The sequence below is a fragment of the Podarcis filfolensis genome, assembly GCF_964270895.1.
Source record: "Podarcis filfolensis genome assembly, chromosome: Z".
Lineage (NCBI taxonomy): Eukaryota > Metazoa > Chordata > Lepidosauria > Squamata > Lacertidae > Podarcis > Podarcis filfolensis.
The window spans coordinates 10288608-10308148 of record NC_139617.1 but is presented as its reverse complement, the minus strand read 5'-3'; the positions used below and the strand labels follow the sequence as shown (position 1 = coordinate 10308148).

The window sequence follows — 19541 nt, the reverse complement described above, 5'->3', positions numbered from 1 at the left end:
TACTTTTATCTACACAACCACATTGTGGGGTGGGTTAAGCTAGAACACATTCCCTGTCTCTTGGGATAAGCATTAGAACATAGTTCAAAGCTACACGAAGTGGGCAGGAATCTAAACCCAAGGTTCAACAGGATGGGCCAAGCCTGTGCATCCCATCTCTGAATGAAATCCAACAGAGGTAATTATCAAGTTTAATCCTCTGCACCAAAGCAAGATTTGCTGTGTGCTTTTACATTCCAAAATGGGATCATCATACATTCAGAGAGAGAGGGAGCCAACAGATTCACAAAGATGTGAAAACCACTGGTTAAGTGCCAGCATCAAAAGAATGCTGATTCATCTGAAAACTATTAACTGCAAGCTATCTCAGCATAAAAATAAAATCAGAGGCTGGAAAATTCTGCTGCTTTATTTTCTGGGCTCCTAAAATAATCCAAGGCTTGCTTCTGTTGCCTTTTTGGCAGCTACCAGAAGCCATCCCCTCTTTCAGTAAGACTTTTAAGTAGGGAGCTTTCAAAGTCTACACCTGTAATGGAATTCTTTTAAATATATTTTATTGCATGTACATTTGCTGCCCCGGGCTCCTTTGGATAATAATCATTAGCCCCTTCCCTCTCCAGTCAAAAGGATCAGGTAGCAACAGAAAGATTCCTTTGCCCAAAGAGCAGCTGCCGGTCTGCATAGACAACGTTGGGCTAGATCAGGGTTTCCCAAACTTGGGTCTCCAGCTGATTTTGGACTACAACCCCCATCATCCCTTGCTAACAAAGCCAGTGATCAGGGATGATGGGAATTGTAGTCCAAAAACAACAGCTGAAGACCCAAGTTTGGGAAACACTGGGCTAGACAGACAAATACTCTGATCTGGTATGAGGTTGCTTCCTATGTTTTTGTTTCTTAGAGGCAATCCCTTTTTTCTGCCCTCTACATCAGGGATAGGGAGCCCAGTGTCCTCCAGAGGTTGTAAGGACTACAACTCCCATCAACCTTGACCACTAGCCAAGCTAGAGCCCAGCAACATCTGGAGGGCCATTTATCCCCTACCTGCAGTTTTGCATTCTCATCTCATGAGACTAAGAAGCTAACGCTAACCATTGGCATCAATATTGCGTTGCATGGGCCCAGTGGAGTTTGCTGCAACCCTCCTAGCTTGAATTGCACAGTGGAAGCCTCATGCACACTGTGTGATGTGACCAAGTCACAGGACAGTACGGGTTTCTCTTGGCTGAGATGTCTCCCAACTCCTTTCCCCTATATTCCTGAACAAACAGCATTTGTGAAACCCGGAGGCAATATTCTGAATTGAGCAAGGGCTAGAGGGCCAGAAACTTATTTGCTTCCATATTACCTAAGACCCAAGCCAAAGGGCTCTTTAACCTCCTCCCCACACTTTATTTCAGGGCTGGGGAACCTGTGCCCCTCCAGATGCCTCTCCCCAGCCAGCACGGCCAATGGCCATGGTTGATGGGAGTCTGCCCATATCATAGGCTCCCCACCCCTACCTCCCCTACCTGCAGCTCATTTTTCTGAATGCCAATTGCTCAAGATACTCAAATCCTGCCAGAGCCTCTAGTTATTTACACTGGAGAAGGAGGTGACTTGAAGAGCCCTTGCAAGCAAAGGTATATACTGTGATAAACAGGAATTGAATCTGGAACAGAGACTTTTCCCAGTCTCCACACTGGAATTCCAAGGTAGAAGGGAGGTCAGGTTGCTTCCCCGAACTTTATCATGCTCACTGAACACAACCCACTTCTTAGGATGATGGCAATTATAAACTAAGCAACCAGCTAAGATTAGCTCAGCTTCATGGGTTCAGTCTGAGCGCTTCTGAAAGAAGAACTGCCCAAACAGCCTTAGTGAAGAATCAGACAAGTTCACTGTGCTGTGCTCTGAGGACAGTCATCCAATTCACCCAAAGGCTACTTTTATCATTAAATGCAGCAGTGAACGGCCTCCTTCACACAATGCACTGTCACCAATGCAACTTTGGAAAATGAACGTTATCAGTTCATTGCAGCGTTGTGCTGAGGAACAGCACTGAAATGAAACACACCAGTACAAAAACAGCACATGGCACAATGACAGCACATAAGGCAATGGTTTGTCAGGGAGGCAGGGGGAAAGGGACATGCCAAGATACAAAAGTTGGCATATATTTACGGTATATATATATACATACATACAATATATATGTATGTATGTATTTCACCTTACCAAGAAAAGGAAGTTAGTTTTAAAACCAGTTGCAAAATTGCTCCAGGGGCTGCCAAGAAGAAAAGAAGAAGTGGCGGGTTGGTGACATCAGAGTCACTAGCCAACTGGCAGCCTTCCTCCCCACAGCCAGCTTTCCCCAGTTCAGCCTGAATCATGCCAAAAACCTTGTGCAACTGGTTTTTCAAAGTTCATCCCAGGGAGGAAAACTGTGTGCATTTGATGGCACCAACATCACCATAATTAAGCTATCTCTACCCCTTTTTAAATCTTACAACATGATGACATGACTTGGCTTAGAGGTTTAATATGACAGCTGACAAAAAGTGGACTAAAAATCATGATTATGGCTGTTTTTTATTTATACAATGCCATTAGGGAGATGGATGCAGAGGGCAGACACGGGAACAATATGCAATTACTTTAGAAACCCATGGGCAATAGACGTGAGGCATGAGAACTATGGGGTTATGCTAAGTACTTCTAAGGGAAAGGTGGGTTTTGAAGAAGGAGCTGATGGGGGAAAGGTGGAGTCATGTAGGGCAACCAGGATACAGTTACAAGTAAGGGGAATGAAATATACTCAGAGTCGCAAAGTGATTTCATGCTCTTTACTCAGCTCATAGTGGTGAGGAGGAATGAATGAATGAAGGTCCCCTCAAAGTATCTGCTTTATATACATTATTTACACAATGGGCTGCACATGATTGGCTAATTCCGGAATTCTACTGTAAGCCAATCAGGTTGTGGATTCACTTTTATCTGGAGCATGATTGGGTGGTTCCTGCCAACCAATCATACTGCTGCATTGTTCTAGGACCAATCAGACTGCTGCATTCTGAATCCTATTGTACTAGGACCAATCAGACTGCTGCCTTTTGGATCCTATTGTTCTAGGACCAATCAGACTGCTGCAGTTTGGATCCTATTCAACTCAGTACATAACACCCCTCCCCTCTAAGTTCCAGTCCTGCCCGGGAGGTTGCATTCATAGTCCTCGAGGTACGCCGGCGGCCTACGTGTGCGTTGCGGCCTGTGGTGTTCCCTGGTCCGGGGTTCAGGTTCTGGCTCGTGTTCCAAGGATGCTGGCTGTGATGGGCCTGTTTGGTCTGGCGCAACCGGCTCGTTCAGTCGTGGTTCTGGTTCCGGTGTCCTTTTGGCCTCGCGGGTCCTCTCTGTATTTACTGATTCTGCCTCTCCTGCTGGCCCCTCCTGCTCTATGGGCCTCACTGCCCCTCTGTTCCCTTGGGACTCCTCTGACCTTTCCTCCTCCTGGTTTTCTCCCGGGAATCGTCGCCGTATCTGGTCGCAGTGGCGGCGCCAGCATTGCCCCCCATCTGTTAGCACCTCGTACGACACGGGGCCAGTGACCCTGGTGACTGTGGCGAGTATCCATGCTGCGCCTGCCCCAAAATTCTTTGCATACACTGGGTCCTGGGCCTCGAAGGTCCGGGGGTTCCTGCCTTCCCCCCCACCACTACCTCATCCTGAGCTCTATCGGGGTGAAGGCGGTCCAATCTGATTGCAAGGCACCGACCCATTAGTAGTTCAGCGGGGCTCCGGCCAGTCGTTGAGCTGGGGGTGCTGTGTTGTGCCAGGAGAAATGTGGCAAGGCGGTACTCCCAATCCCCTTGCATCATGCGGCGAAGGGTGTCCTTGGTGGTCTGCACCATGCATTCTGCTTGGCCATTGGTGGCAGGGTGGAATGGCGCCGAACAGATGTGGCGGATGGCGTTCTGCGCTGTGAAGGTTTGGAATTCTCCTGATGTAAATGCAGTCCCATTGTCTGAGACAAGAGTGTCAGGGAGCCCGTGGGTTGCAAACAGCCTGCGTAGTACCCGGATGGCTGCGGACGTAGAAGTGGACAGTACCAGTGCGACTTCCAGCCATTTGGTGTAGGAGTCCACCACTATGAAGAATGTTTTCCCCTGAAAGGGGCCAGCGAAGTCCACATGCAGGCGTGACCATGGTGCTCGGGCGGACTCCCAGGACTGGACTGGGGCCCTTCGGGGATCTGGGCGGGATTCTTGGCTGGCCTGGCAGTGTTTGACCCAGGCATCTATCTCTCCGTCGATCCCCAGCCACCACACATAACTCCTGGCAAGGGCCTTCATTCTTACTACCCCTGGGTGTGTCTCGTGTAGGGCTGTGAGGACCCTTTTGCGGAGGGGCTGGGGAACAACGACCCTGCTTCCCCATAACAGGCACCCCTTGTGGGCCGACAGTTCATGTTTGCGGGTTGTGTAGCCGGCGAATTCTGGCCCAGGGCTGCTGCTGGGCCATCCCCTCCACACCCAGTCCAGGACCCGGGAGATGACCCTATCTTTCTTGGAATGGTGTGCAACTTCTTGTGCCTGAATGGGGCGGTCGGGAAGCAGTTCCAGGCTCATAACCTCTTGTGCAGGTGCTGGGTCGGGGCCTGTTTCCGGTAGTGGTAGCCTGCTGAGGGCGTCCGCATGGCCCATCGCCTTCCCAGGGCGGTGAATCAGTGCATACTGGTAGCTGGCAAGGAAAATTGACACCTGAGGACGCGAGGAGACAGCACTTGGGGGGTCTGCTTTTCGGGGGCAAACAAGCCAAGCAACGGCTTGTGGTCAGTCACCACGGTGAAGGGCCGCCCGTACAAGAAATCATGGAATTTTTTTACTCCCTTCACGATTGCCAGACCCTCCTTGTCGATTTGCGAGTAGTTCCGCTCGGTTGCGTTGAGTGTCTGGGAAAAGTATGCCACCGGTACCTCTCTTCCATCCGGGAGTTGGTGTCCCAGGACAGCGCCAATGCCATAGGGTGAGGCGTCGCATGCTAGCACCACCGGCAGCCTCTTGTCGAAGTGTGCCAAGACCGAGTTTGAGACAAGCAAGTCCTTGACTGCCTGGAATGCGGCCTCCTGGCGCTGGCCCCACACCCAAGGGGCCCGCTTGTCCAGGAGTCTGTGTAGGGGCTCCGCTACCGCCGCCTTGTGGGGAAGAAAGGAATGGTAAAAGTTCAATAGTCCCAAGAAGTTCAGTCTTGTTCTTGGGCACTGGGGCATCACGAATGGCCTGTACCTTGTCCCCAGTCGGGTGGACCCCTTCTGCGTCCACCATAAATCCCAGAAAGTCCACCTGAGGCACTCCTAGTAGACATTTTTCCCGCTTCACCTTGAGACCCGCCGTCTGGAAACAGTGCAGAACGGTGCGGAGGCGGTCCTCAAACTCCTCTGGTGTGGGCCCGGCAATCAACACATCATCGAAGAAGGGGGTGACGCCAGGAATCCCTTTAAGGAGAGTCCATTAGATTCTGGAATATGCCTGGTGCCACGCTGACACCGAATTGCAGCCGCTTTACCCTGAACGCTCCTCTGTGCGTCACAATCGTCTGTGCCTCTGCTGTGGCCTCATCTACTGGCAGCTGTTGATATACTTGGGCCAAGTCCAGCTTGCCAAAAATTTTCGACCCAGCCAGGGTGGCAAGGACATGGCTGACCACTGGCACTGGGTATGCATGGGCCGTGAGGGCCTTGTTTATGGTACATTTGTAGTCTGCGCAGATGCGGACCGAACCATTAGGCTTGATGGGTGTGACGATTGGGGTTTCCCAGGGGGCATTAGGCACCGGCTCCAGCACTCCTTGCTCCACCAGTCGGTCCAATTCCTCGTCTATACGGGGTTTCAGGGCGAACGGGACCCGGCGGGCCTTGAGCCTGACTGGTCGTACTGCGGGGTCAAGCTGTAGAGCAATGGGGGGGGCCGTATACTGTCCCAATTTCCCATCGAAAACCCCCGGAAATTCCTTGCATATGGCATCCACGTCCACTTGTAAGCTCGTGTGGTTCACCCCGGTGACGGCTAGCCCCAGTGGTCCAAACCATGCCAATCCCAGTAAGCTAATGTAGGGGCCCTTGACCACAAGTAAGTCCAGTTGCCGCGTCCGCCCTCGGTATTGCACCCTGAAGATCCCCACCCCCATTGTGGGGACCTTACGTTTCTGGAAGTCCCGGAGGGTGAATGGGGCCGGCCTGAGTTTGGAACCCTCAGTAGGACACAGTTTCCTTAAGGTCCTTGCCGAGATTATAGATAGAGTTGAAGCAGTGTCAAGCTCCATGTGGCATGGGGCCCCCTCTATCTGTACCTCTACATAAATTTTCTCTACGTTGGGGTGGGGCAACTGGTATACCTGGAAGTCCGTGAGCTCTGTCGAGTTGCCTTGGTGTGTTGGGCCCCGGGACCTGGGGCTCTTGGATTGGTCATCTGATGCCTGGCGTCGGGTGGGCCGAGCTCGACACACCCGGGCGATGTGTCCCAATTTTCTGCACTGCCTGCACTCTGCGTTGCGGAAACGGTAGGTCCTCCTCTCGTGACTTTCCCCGCAGCTTGCGCAGTTCCCTCCTTCTCGTCGAGGCAGCTGTGGTATGTGGGCTGCTTGAGTGCGCTGCTGTACTCGGTGCACCTCCTCCTTGTCAGATCCTGAGTCGTCGGTGAGGTCTTTGTGGTGGACCCTCGGTTGGGATGGCAGGCTCGGCCGTGCCTCTTGCGTCGACCTCTTGGCAGCTTCCGTTGCCAGGGCCTCCTCCAGAGCGACCTGGAATGTTAGGTCCTTCTTAGCGTAGAGGCGTCGATGCAGCTTATCATCCTTCAGGCCACTGATGAGGTGGTCACGAAGCATGTTCTCTAGCTCTGAGAAGTTGCAGAACCGGGCGGCTTGGCGGAGAGAGGTCACAAACCCAGTTATGGTTTCCCCAGGGGCTTGCCGCTTTGCGTAGAAGGCATTTCGACGAGCCACCACTGAGGGCTGTGGTGAAAAGTGCCCCTTCAGCTGTTCCATTATTGTTTTGTATGGAACAGTAGCGACGTCTTCAGGTGCAAGGAGAGCCCGAGTGATTTCAAACGTCTCCTCTCCGCAGATGCTGAAGAATATTGCCCTCTTCTTGGCGTCTTCTTCATCGGTGACCCCCTTGGCTTCTAGGAGGAAGGTGAAACGGGAGGCGTCCGCTTCCCAGTCTCCAGATGCTGGGTTGAACGGCGAGAAGCTGCTGTCAGTTGCCATTCTGAGTTCCTTGTGTCCCAGAGCTGAAACCTGGATACACGGTGCAAGGCAGTGGTGCGGCAGGTGGCAGTGCTGCGGTGCTGTGTGTGGCAGTCAGCTCAGCGGGATCCCACCTTCGTCGCCAGTGAAATATACTCAGAGTCGCAAAGTGATTTCATGCTCTTTATTCAGCTCATAGTGGTGAGGAGGAATGAATGAATGAAGGTCCCCTCAAAGTATCTGCTTTATATACATTATTTACACAATGGGCTGCACATGATTGGCTAATTCCGGAATTCTACTGTAAGCCAATCAAGTTGTGGATTCACTTCTATCTGGAGCATGATTGGGTGGTTCCTGCCAACCAATCATACTGCTGCATTGTTCTAGGACCAATCAGACTGCTGCATTCTGAATCCTATTGTTCTAGGACCAATCAGACTGCTGCCTTTTGGATCCTATTGTTCTAGGACCAATCAGACTGCTGCAGTTTGGATCCTATTCAACTCAGTACATAACAGGGAACTTGCAAAGGGAGAAAGTCACAAGATCCATGCCAACTTCACCACCAATCCCTGAAGCAGTTTTTAAAAATATTATTGATGAAGTGGTGGGGATCAAAGTTGAAGTGAACACCCTACATTTAAAAAAGTGAGCATGGTGCAAAAGGGGCAAGACCGATAGCTGAACAAACATCTGATTTGCTGTTTTGCCTGTCTGTCATGTGCACTGCGAAGGACTCGGTGTGACCTCTCCATCACAGCACCACCGATGTGCTTGGCAGCTTCATATGGCAACAAGATGGTGACAGTTCCCTGCTCCAAAATAACTTACATAAGGTTCACCCAGACAATACAATAGTGGAGAGCATAATGAAGCACAACCACATCCCATAAACTGATAAACTGGTAAGCTACAGGTTGGCTTCTTTTTTAAAATAGGAGATGGTGCTACGGTTAGAGATGTGGACATCAGATAAAAAGATACATAGGACTCACCCTTTGAGCTTCTGATCTGGCCATTTTGTTCCCAGAATCCAAGGCAAGGGAGAATAAAAAGGCCTGAAAAGCTTCTTCTGTTTTCCCAAGTTTAACAAGGGCTTGCCCCTTCCGTAAGTGACCCTGCAAGAAGGAAGGGAGTAATCACTGCCTTTTCCTAGGCTCACCTAACAACTTAAACATATGCAGTAAAAACACAGGAAATTGCCTTGTATAGAGTCAGACCATTGTTTAGTTCATCAAGTTTAGTATTGTTTACATGGACTGGCAAGGGCTCTCCAGTGTTCCAGAGAGGGAGTCTCTCTTGGCCGTACCTGGAGACTCTGGGAATTGAACTTGGAACCTTCTGCATGTGAAGCAAATTCTCTGCCACCCAGCTACAGCCCTTCCTGTGCTTCTGGGGTTACAGCAGAGAAGACCTATAGCTTGTGCACCAGCATCTTGAAGGCGGCAAGTGCACCAGCCCTGTTACACCACAAAAGCCGATAAACTTTTTCTTACTGAGGGCCGCATTCCTTCTGAGGAGTCTTCTGGAGGCCACATGACAGTGGTGGGCAAGGCCAGAGGCAAAATCATGCATACACAAAGCATTATCAGAGATCAAGGAGAAATTTCAGCCAAGCAAAACCACTCAAGGAGGGTGAGGGCTGGGAAGAGGAGGAGTAGCCTATGGAGAATCCTGACAGACGGACAAAGATATCTAATGAGCTGCATTTGCCCATGAGCCTCAGATTCCTCACCGCTGCCATACTAGGTCATCTGTAGTGAGCAAAATTACCTCCAAGTGGCTAGGCAAGGAAGAATATTTTGTAAACGTAGCTGATAACTTGATTTTTTTTCTTTCAGGCCACCAATTTGCCAGAAACTACCAAAACGTTGGGGGACGCGGGTGGCGCTGTGGGTTAAACCACAGAGCCTAGGACTTGCCGATCAGAAGGTCGGTGGTTCAAATCCCCGTGATGGGGTGAGCTCCCGTTGCTCGGCCCCTGCTCCTGCCAACCTAGCAGTTCGAAAGCACGTCAAAGTGCAAGTAGATAAATAGGTACCGCTCCAGCGGGAAGGTAAACGGTGTTTCCGTGCGCTGCTCTGGTTCACCAGAAGCGGCTTAGTCATGCTGGCCACATGACCCAGAAGCTGTACGCCGGCTCCCTCGGCCAATAAAGCGAGATGAGTGCTGCAACCCCAGAGTCGGTCACGACTGGACCTAATGGTCAGGGGTCCCTTTACCTTTACCTTTACTAAAACGTTTGTGGACTAGTAACTTGCGTGGAGTTATTTGCAAGCTCAGGCCTCCTTTATATCTCAGAAGTTACCACTGCATATTTCCCATCACAAATTTAACTGCGCACAATCTGCTGGCCTGTTTGAGGAATTGCCAATTGGCCAAAAATCAGAGACATTTATTTCCACTGTGACACGGACAGTGACGATTTGCTCATTTAAATAAAAAAGATGTGAATCTGAAACCAGCACTCACCTTTATCCAAGTTGGCTGGAGATTACAGGCCATTTCTGCATCTTTCAGAGCTTCTTCCCAACAGTTCAAAAGTGAATTAACCTGGGACCGGTTGCTATATGACAAATGATCACTGGGCTCTGGAAGGAATGGAAACATTGACTCAGTACAACTATTAACAAGAACTATAGGCACTTCTGATGTATACAGTATCCTTCATAATCACTTCGTCTCCGGTACGTCTTGGAAACATCCATTATTTAAGTTTTAAATTAACTGGAGCTCTCAGGAACTGGTGTTATAAGAGCCATCATGTTTGTCTTACACAAGCTCTTCAGGAGTTTCATAAACACAGGTGATGACAAAGCTATAAGATCACACAGTTTCTATAAATCAATGGGGAGGAAATGAAGGTTCTGTTATTTCTACAAAAGGGTGGATCAAAAAAGGCTACCTTAGCAGACAGTGACATTTAAAACATGAATTTCCTGATTTTTAAAATAGTGCTCTTCATAGTGTGTTCTATGCAATATAAACTTTACATAAGGGTGACAGGAACCAGTGCTCCCCTCCGTTTGCAATGTTCAGAGGCAGGTGCTGCTGCTAATGCAGTTGAAACAGCAGCATCCACATAAAATGTAGAATCATAGAGTTGTTTTATTATTATTATTATTTATGCTTTTCAGGTTTATACATCTCACTAATTTTACAATCATTTTAACATTTCAAAACTTGACTTCCTTCCCCCTTTCTGCGGTTCCTTAAATTTATTTTTAATATCTTCCACATATCCAAATTAACTTAATTTGCTCATTTATTCATCTACTTTAAATATGTACTCTTATGAAACTGCAGGTCATTACAATAATCCTGCCAACGTTCTTTATCTGTTTGCAATTTATCTGTAAATATTTAATGAACCATTTGCATTCTTTTATAAAAAGTTTGTTATCTTGATTTCGTATTCTTCCGGTAAATTTCACCATTTCTGCATACTCCATACGTTTCTGTATCCATTCTTCCTTTGCTGGGACTTCTGCATCTTTCCATTTGAGGGCGAGTAACATTCTTGTCACTGTAGTAGCATACATGAATAAGAAAACCCAGAAGCTTTTCTTTTGGGAATTATAGGGAAAGAACTACTTAAACTGCATAGAATTGTAGAGTTGGAAGGGACACCAAGGGTCATCTAGTCCAACCCCCTGCAATGAAGGCAGTTGCCTAATAGGTACATCTAGGCTACTGGTTCTTTTAGCTCAACGTTGACTATGCTGATCAGGGCCAGATTTAGGTTTTATGAGGCCTAAGCATGGGTGGCGCTGTGGTCTAAACCATAGAGCCTAGGGCTTGCTGATCAGAAGGGCAGCGGTTCGAATCCCTGCGACGGGGTGAGCTCCTGTTGCTTGGTCCCTGCTCCTGCCAACCTAGCAGTTTGAAAGCACATCAAAGTGCAAGTAGATAAATAGGTACCGCTGTGGCGGGAAGGTAAATGGCGTTTCTGTGCGCTGCTCTGGTTTCGTCAGAAGCGGCTTAGTCATGCTGGCCACATGACATGGAAGAACTGTCTGTGGACAAACATCAGCTCCCTCGTCCAGTAGTAGTAGTAGTAGTAGTAATAATAATAATAATAATAATAATAATAATAATTTTTTTATTTATACCCCGCCCTCCCCAGCCAAGACTGGGCTCAGGGCAGCTAACAACCAATAATAAAAACAAGTTGATTAAAATACAATTTAAAAGATTAAGATACAACATTAAAACATTTCGGGAGCAATCTCTTCATAGGAGAAAGGAAAAAGAAAGAGGGGGAGGGAATCAAACTGATTCTGAGCCAAAGGCCAGGTGGAACAACTCTGTCTTACAGGCCCTGCGGAAAGAGATCAGATCCCGAGGGCCCTAGTTTCAAGAGACAGAGCATTCCACCAGGCCGGGGCCAGTGTTGAGAAGGCCCTGGCTCTGGTTGAGGCTAATCTAACTTCCTTAGGGCCCGGGACCTCTAGGGTGTTGCTATATGTGGACCTTAAGGTCCTCCGTGGGGCATACCAGGAGAGGCGGTCCCGTAGGTACGAGGGTCCTAGGCCGTGAAGGGCTTTAAAAGTCAAAACCAGCACCTTAAATCTGACCCTGTACTCTACCAGGAGCCAATGCAGCTGGAAAAGCACTGGGTGAATATGCTCCCATGGCAGAGACCCCGTGAGGAGCCTCGCTGCAGCATTCTGCACCTGCTGGAGTTTCTGGGACAGCTTCAAGGGCAGCCCCACGTAGAGCGAATTACAGTAGTCAAGCCTGGAGGTGACCATCGCATGGATCACAGTGGCCAGGTCGGGGCGGGAAAAGTAAGGGACCAACTGTTTGATGCGGCGAAGGTGGAAAAATGTCGCCTTGGCTGTTGTAACCTGCGCCTCCATGGAAAGGGAGGCGTCAAGGATTACACCCAAACTCTTAACAGAAGACAACAGGACGGAATCCGGACTGAAATTGATCTAAAGCCGATGTTTCCTCCAGAAACCTGCCAAGCTGTTCAGCAACTGCTCTCTCAATTACCTTACCCAGATATGGGAGATTTGAAACTGGGTGATAATTGGATAAATCTAAAGGATCTTGTGAAGTTTTCTTTAAGAGCCGACACACCACTGCTTCCTTCAGCTCCCCTGGGAATGTCCCTGTGTTAAGGGACAAATTGATAATTTCAACCAGGGGGGTGCGCGATATCTGGGCACGTAAAGCGAGATGAGCCCCGCAACCCCAGAGTCATCCGCGACTGGACTTAACTGTCAGGGGTCTCTCTACCTTTAAGCTACTGAAGGTAATGGGGCCCTTTATATGTCCAGTTGTCCTTTGTCAACAACAAATTGCCGCTGTTTTTTGTGTTGAATATATGCAATATGGTAATTTATGGACCTAATATGTATCTAAAGCCATTTGCACATAACAAAATATGTACAGTGGTGCCTCAGGTTAAAAACTTAATTAGTTCTGGAGGTCCGTTCTTAACCTGAAACTGTTCTTAACCTGAAGCACCACTTTAGCTAATGGGGCCTCCAGTTGCCGCCACGCAATTTCTGTTCTCATCCTGAAGCAAAGTTCTTAACCCGAGGTACTATTTCTGGGTTAGTGGAGTCTGTAACCTGAAGCATCTGTAACCTGAAGCGTCTGTAACCCGAGGTACCACTGTACATCATAGGAGCCTACACAACCCAAAACACTGTTGTTGTATGTAGGTTTTATTTTATTTGTTTTTTAATCTTATATTTTGGAAATGTACATCCAGGTTTTTTTCCTTTAAATTTTTTGGGGGGCCCCCAAGTGAGTGGGGTCCTAAACTATAGCTTGTTTAGCTTATACGTAAATCCATCACTGAGCTGATTGACAATGTCTCACCGGAGTGTCAGGCAGGGTTCTCTCCCCGCCATACTCAGAGATGCCAAGGATTGAACCCAGGACCTTCCGCACACAAAGCAGATGCTCTAACATCTTCCATAAAAAAGAAACCAGTTTTGAAAGGATGAGGGAGACCAGTTAGTGGACACAGGAAGTTGTTGTATACCAGGTCAGATTACAGTGGTACCTCGGGTTACATACGCTTCAGGTTACATACGCTTCAGGTTACATACGCTTCAGGTTACAGACTCCGCTAACCCAGAAATAGTACCTCAGGTTAAGAACTTTGCTTCAGGATGAAAACAGAAATCATGCGGCAGTGGCGCAGCGGAAGCAGGAGGCCCCATTAGCTAAAGTGGTGCTTCAGGTTAAGAACAGTTTCAGGTTAAGAAGGGATCTCTGAAACAAATTAAGTACATAACCAGAGGCACCACTGTACTGAGCTAAAACACTCATGTCAAATGCACGGTCAAATTATGACTGTATGATATTATGGCTGTATGATATTGTGATGATGTCTAATGCTGTATTGTTTTTAATATTCAGTTGGAAGCTGCCCAGAGTGGCTGAGGAAACCCAGCCAGACGGGCGGGGTATAAATAATAAAATTATTATTATGATGATGATTTATGGCTGTATGAACGATTGCTTGATATTATGGTTACATGGTATGGCTGCATGATTTGATGATTTGATTATATGATATTATGATTTTCACTACAGATGATGCTCTATGGCTCAACATTTTTTTTTCTAAACACAACAAAAACTTCATGGCATCCCAAGAGTTTTCCTTTCATCTTTAAAAGGTGCCACAAAGAACCTCTGATCTCTCTCTCTTCTTCTTTTTTTTTTTTTTGGCTGCAAAATACTTAACACAGCTACCACTCTGGAAGTTATGCAATAGTTTGCCAAAAGAAAAAAGATTTCTAAAAAAGCCAGCAGGATTCATGTGTCAAGCCTCTTGCTACAGAAAAGGTAAATCAAGATTCTTTATGGAAAAGCTTCCACAATTTCTGAAATCACTGATTTGGCACAATCAATACTTTTTTAAAAAGGCATTTCACTCAATTCAACAGTGTCTATTAATCCTAGCTTGCATGCTGCTTTAAAGAGAAATGCGTGGGGCGGCGGCGACGGCGCGGGGGGGGGGGAATCCTTTGCAGACAAAAAGCCACTGTTCACATCTAGAAATAAAATCTAATTCCAGTGAGCAAGAGACCACAGCAGTGAGTCATTGGCAATTTAACTAAATATGATCAGCCCGCCAGTGGGATGCCTTGGAAAACGCGACCTGTGCTTCGTTACACAACCATTCCATAGGAAGGGGGCAGGGAATTAAGACCGGGCTACTAAGCTTATGCAACATACTGTTCTCCTGACCTACTTTCACTTCGGACGGAATCGACAAGACTTTGGTGAGGATGCAAAGGTGAGGGTTTGCCTGATGGACAAGACACAGCCAGGGTTCATTGCTCTTTCCGTTCCTGGGCTAGATGCTAGTTAGGGGGTGTTGCTAATCGTGCGCGTGGTCCAGGGACTTACGTGATCTCCTGTCATTTCCTCTGCTTTTAAAAAAGCTTTTAAAAAAAAAACAACGACGAGGACAACAACAACAACGACAACAACAACTTTGTTTATAGGGCAGCTCAGCATACTGCAAAGCACGTGCAGCTTACAGATCGATATTTGTAAATCAGCATATGTACATTTTAGTCACGCCGAACCTTTTAAAGACCTTGCAGGCTACACCCCTCGGAGGGGGGGTAGGTACTTAGATCCCCTTCTACAGTGGTACCTCGGGTTAAGTACTTAATCCGTTCCGGAGGTCGGTTCTTAACCTGAAACTGTTCTTAACCTGAAGTACCACTTTAGCTAATGGGGCCTCCTGCTGCCGCCACGCTGCCATCGCGCGATTTCTGTTCTCATCCTGAAGCAAAGTTCTTGACCTGAAGCAGTATTTCTGGGTTAGCAGAGTCTGTAACCTGAAGCGTATGTAACCCGAGGTACCACTGTATTTCGTGGCCGGCAGTATAAACTGACCAAGATATTCAGGTTGAAACCCATCACATTAATTGATACCGTCAGCATCCCAGAGGAAACACACCTGTCGTTCTTTTAATACACTTTGGCTTTATACAAAGATGAGAGGCGGCCAGAAGCACAGTGGTGATAAGACTACCTTGAAGGTCTGAATCAGTGTTACTAAGCTGTAATTTATCATGTTTGTATTTACCTTCTATTCCATCCTGCCAACAGGCAAGAAGAGCTTTCTTACATGGCAGGTGTAGATGTGGGGTACATTGGTTGTATGAATGCGCACTCTCACCAGGTACCACACTATGCACAAGCAGTTACACTGATCTGCCCTGGATAACATACACGGCAAACAGAGCCCTTGTTTAGGCACTCACAATAGTGACCCAACACCAATACTAAATCTGTCAAAACAAGCTGCGATTGGAGTACAATAAACTCAGATTCATAACAATCGGTGCACATCTTCTGTATAAGGTTGCTGGCTTCTTCTTTTTTACTGATCTGCTGCTATACCTTTACACCCATCCACCCACACCCCAGCAGCAGCTCTACATATTGCCAAGAGCTGTACCAGTTGAATTTCTGCCTGTCAGGATACAAGACAGGGCCGGAGAGCAGGGCCAGTTTAACAAATAACAGCAGCTGGCCACCTCACCTCTGTGTCCCTCAGAAAAGTTTAAGAAGTTGCAAGGAGAACGGGAAACGTCAAAGGAGTGACAAGGAGCTGGTTCACACGTGCGTATTTATTTCTAGGAAACGGAAACTTCCTGTGGTAGCTTGCACATGTGCACGAGTCACCAGATAGATAAAAACACGGAGAAAAGTTTCAACCCCACCCCCCTACCCCGCCAAGAATACCACTTTACCCCATCAAAGCGAGGAAACTCACACGCTCATTTGCCAGTCAGCAAGAAAGGAAGGGAATAACGCGTTCTACGCTCACGCGTGAACAGGCTAGCAGAAATACAACCCCACAGGTCCCTGGTTAAGCCAGAGGAAGAGAGAGAAAAGAAAAGTAAAGAAAAGGTGGCGCTGAGTAATCCACTGCCCACCTCACCTACGGAGCGCATCGCAAGGTAACTTACCTAATCGGATTGCTTCGTTGTACTTCTGAAGGGCAGCCTGAAAATTCTTCTCCTTATATAAGAGATTCCCTTCACACCGGAGCTGCGACGCCTTCACTCTTTCAGGAAAGCATTTGGCCAACAGGTTGCTGAGGACCACATTTATCCGGAGCCGGGGCAGAGCGCCCTTGCTCTCTGGACAGATGCTGCATCCTGCCGCCTGGCCCCTTTCCTTCTCCAGGCACTTTTTGCAAAAAGTGTGGCCGCAGAGCAACGAGACAGGCTCGTAGAGGAAACCTTGGCATTTGTGGCAGCCGAAGACCTCCCATTCACGTACCCGCGCCGAGCTGCTTTTCAATCGGATGCTGCGCGCCATGCAATCCACCAGCTCGCCCATTTGCTCCGCGCGCAGCAGCCGAGTGTTGTCCGACGCCAGCTGACAGAGCCGAAGGACTTCGGGGAGCTGCCCGGTCTGCGCCAGCCACCGTTCTGCCCTCTGGAGCATCCCCTGCCACTCGGGCGGGCGCATCGTGGTCTCTGCCGGCCGCGAGGACGCAGAGAGGGCGACGGAAGCCGAGGAAGAAGAGCGCTCTGAACCGCGCGCCTGGACAGCCTCGGCAGCCAAGCTTAGAGCTGGTAGCTTTTGCTCCTCCTGCCGCTGCGGGGAGCCCATGACTGGGCTTGAGCGGAGGCGGTGGGTGGCTTCTGCTCGGGAGGGCGGGCACGCTGCTCAAGTGGCGCCGCGGAGCACGACAAGCTGGAGGAGGCAGAGGCAGCGTCTACACCGCGCTGTTGCTGCTGCCCGTCTGTTTCTGTGGAAGCGCCAGCCCCTCCATTCTGCCGGCTTCCCTCCCCAGACACGCCCCTCATGAAAGTACCTCATCTATGCAAAATACTTATGTAAAAATCAAAAGGCCAATGCGATTGTCTGCCTCGCTTTCCTTCTCTCCACCCCGCCCTCCTCCCGCTGCAGCCGCTCATTGGGCAGCGGCGTGCGGGATGGTTACAAAACCCAGGCAGTTTTATAATGTGTTGTTGCTGCGAGCGAGTTGCAGGACGAGGGAAGAGCTTGGAGTTTGGGTTCACCTCCTCGTTTCAGTTAGCTCGCCGAAGCAACCCCACAATACGGGTGGGTAAACAGGGGCAGGATTCAGCCTGCCGTTCGTTTCTAACAAGAGCTCCCCAAGATCCCATCCACTGAAGCCCCATACGAAAGAAATGCACTGTGTCCACACGTTGCACTGTACACGGTGAGGTGTCTCTGCGGTGTGTTCAAATGTTTGTGCAGCTACTCATGCGCACAGAAACTCGGACTGGACATTCAGGTCTTGCTTTGGGGCTTTCCAAAGGGACCTGGTTGGGCACCATGAGAACAGGATGCTGGACTAGATGGGCCATTCGCCTGATCCAGCAGGCTCGTCTTATTTGGATTAGCAGAACTGCAAACCTATGCATCCAGTTTAGTTTACCTAGGAGTAAGCTGCTGCATCAAACTCTCAGGTGGTCCTTCTGTCCTTGGGGACCTGCATGCTTTCATTCCCGAAACTGACAACATTCCCTTCCCTTACAGAAGCAGGTCTGCAAACATTCCAGTAGCTTCATCCCGAGCACACCAGCTTAGCCAGTTGATAGGCAGCTAGGCTTCACCACTGCAAGTGCATCACATTACAGTGAACTGCTCAACTTACCCTTAAGTGTGCTTTGTGTGTTTACAGTATACACATTGACTTTGCATCGCAGTTGACCCATTTAATATAATTTTGTCTGCAGAGCTACAGTTTGGTGAATTGTGCCTCAAATAGCTGGGAGAGGCACATTTAAAGTGACTAAGGTTTAGATTTCAAAACAAACAGCAAAAATGTGTCACTGCTGCAAGCATATCTTCATTCAGAGATCAAGTGGCCAATTGCCTCTCACAGTGGGAATCACTCTTACGATGAAGGGTATTGAAAATAGCAAACAGGTGGCCATCAAAGCAAGAGCCAGGAAGAAAAACTGATAATGCAATTATGAAAAGATGAGTGAAAAAGGGGTCAGACTTTCTCAGTTTGTAAATAAGCTCTCAGAATAAAAATGGGGGCATGAACAACTTTTACACATCTCCCTATAATAGACTTGTTAAGTGTTTGTGGGCTCAGCACGGCTCACAGCTCAACTAGGCTTGCCGAAAGGGAGGGCTCAGATGATGATAAAATGGAGGGCAGGATGTGGTGGTACTTGGGGAAGAGCGACAGCTCAGTGCCAGAGGTTGCAAATTCAATCCTCAGCATTCCCAGGTAGTGTCATGGACTAGCTGGATGCAGATGAGTGATGCAAGGAACTAGCTGGGGAAGGGAAGAAGGTTCAGAACCCAGGGACTGGTGGTGGGACAACAATGAGTGGTCAGAGGGAGAAGAGGGAGCAGCCTGGGAAGAGGAAGTGTTGGAAGCTGAAGAGGTAACAGGGCTTAGTGGCCTGGAGAAGTCTGTGGCAGAGAGAAGCTCAGAAGGCAAAAGCTGAAGCAGAGTAGGAAGGAGGCCAAGAGGCAGAGAGGAGTCTGGATGGTGAAGAGCCTCTCCTGCCACAACTCCCCTACCTTCAGGTCTCTAAAAACCATTGAAGGTATGAAGAGGAAGGAGCAAAGACAGGCACCGCAACCGAGTCTCAGATTGCCTGGGGAAGACCCCAGGGGGAGGAGGAGACTTAAGCAATGATGGGAGAATTGCAGAGTTGGGGGGGGGACCCCAAGGGTCCCCTGGTCCAATCCCCTGCAATGCAGCAATCTCAACTAGATCACACATGACAGATGGCCACTCAACATCTGCTTAAGAACCTCCAAGAAAGGGGAGTCCTCTACCTCCTGTGGGAATCTGTTCCACTATTGAACAGCTGCTTTGCTCAGCAGCTATTATATAATAGGCAATTGCTTAACTGCTCACAATGAAAAAAATAGTAGCTGGAGATGAAAGCAGAGGGGCTACATAAATTAAATGAGTGCTGAATATTTAGTATATCAGATAAGTATGGCTCTTAGCAGTCAGCAAAGTTGACTGGGATTAGCAATGGGTGAACCTGTTTGTTTTGGTTTCTCTCAGTTCATTTTTCCAATCTTGAGTTCAGTTTTCCACATTAGTTTGCAATTTGGGGGGGCGGGGGTTAAAAACAAAGTTCTCATGAAAATTCACTAGCATTTCAGCATGGCTCTCTCTTTATACATGCAGTTGTATGCAATATGGCATCATTTTTGCAATAGAGTGTATATAATGCATAATATGCATTTTTTGCATGTTATTTCACCTATTTGCATTTTATGCACATTATCCTGCTTTGTAAACATTACTTGGCTGGAGAACTGTGTTGCAAAATTCAGATAAGTGCAAGTTTCAAAGGACGGCTATGTTT

The 19541-nt window shown here is 48.4% G+C and overlaps 1 protein-coding gene across 3 annotated transcripts in view; it reads right to left on the bottom strand.

Moving 5' to 3' along the window:
* The window catches only part of LONRF3 (LON peptidase N-terminal domain and ring finger 3), a 48939-nt gene extending 31498 nt beyond the window's left edge, over positions 1-17441 (bottom strand). For all 3 annotated transcript variants that reach the window (XR_014543654.1, XM_083595726.1, XM_083595727.1), the window contains exons 1-3: positions 16182-17441; positions 9694-9812; positions 8217-8339 (exon numbers count right to left, since the gene is read on the bottom strand). Coding sequence is in view for 2 of the 3 variants with exons in the window: in XM_083595726.1 (XP_083451852.1) it covers positions 8217-8339; positions 9694-9812; positions 16182-16833 (894 nt within the window). In the remaining variant the exon portion in view is untranslated. The remainder of the gene's footprint in view (positions 1-8216; positions 8340-9693; positions 9813-16181) is intronic.
* Positions 17442-19541: the final 2100 nt, after the last annotated feature.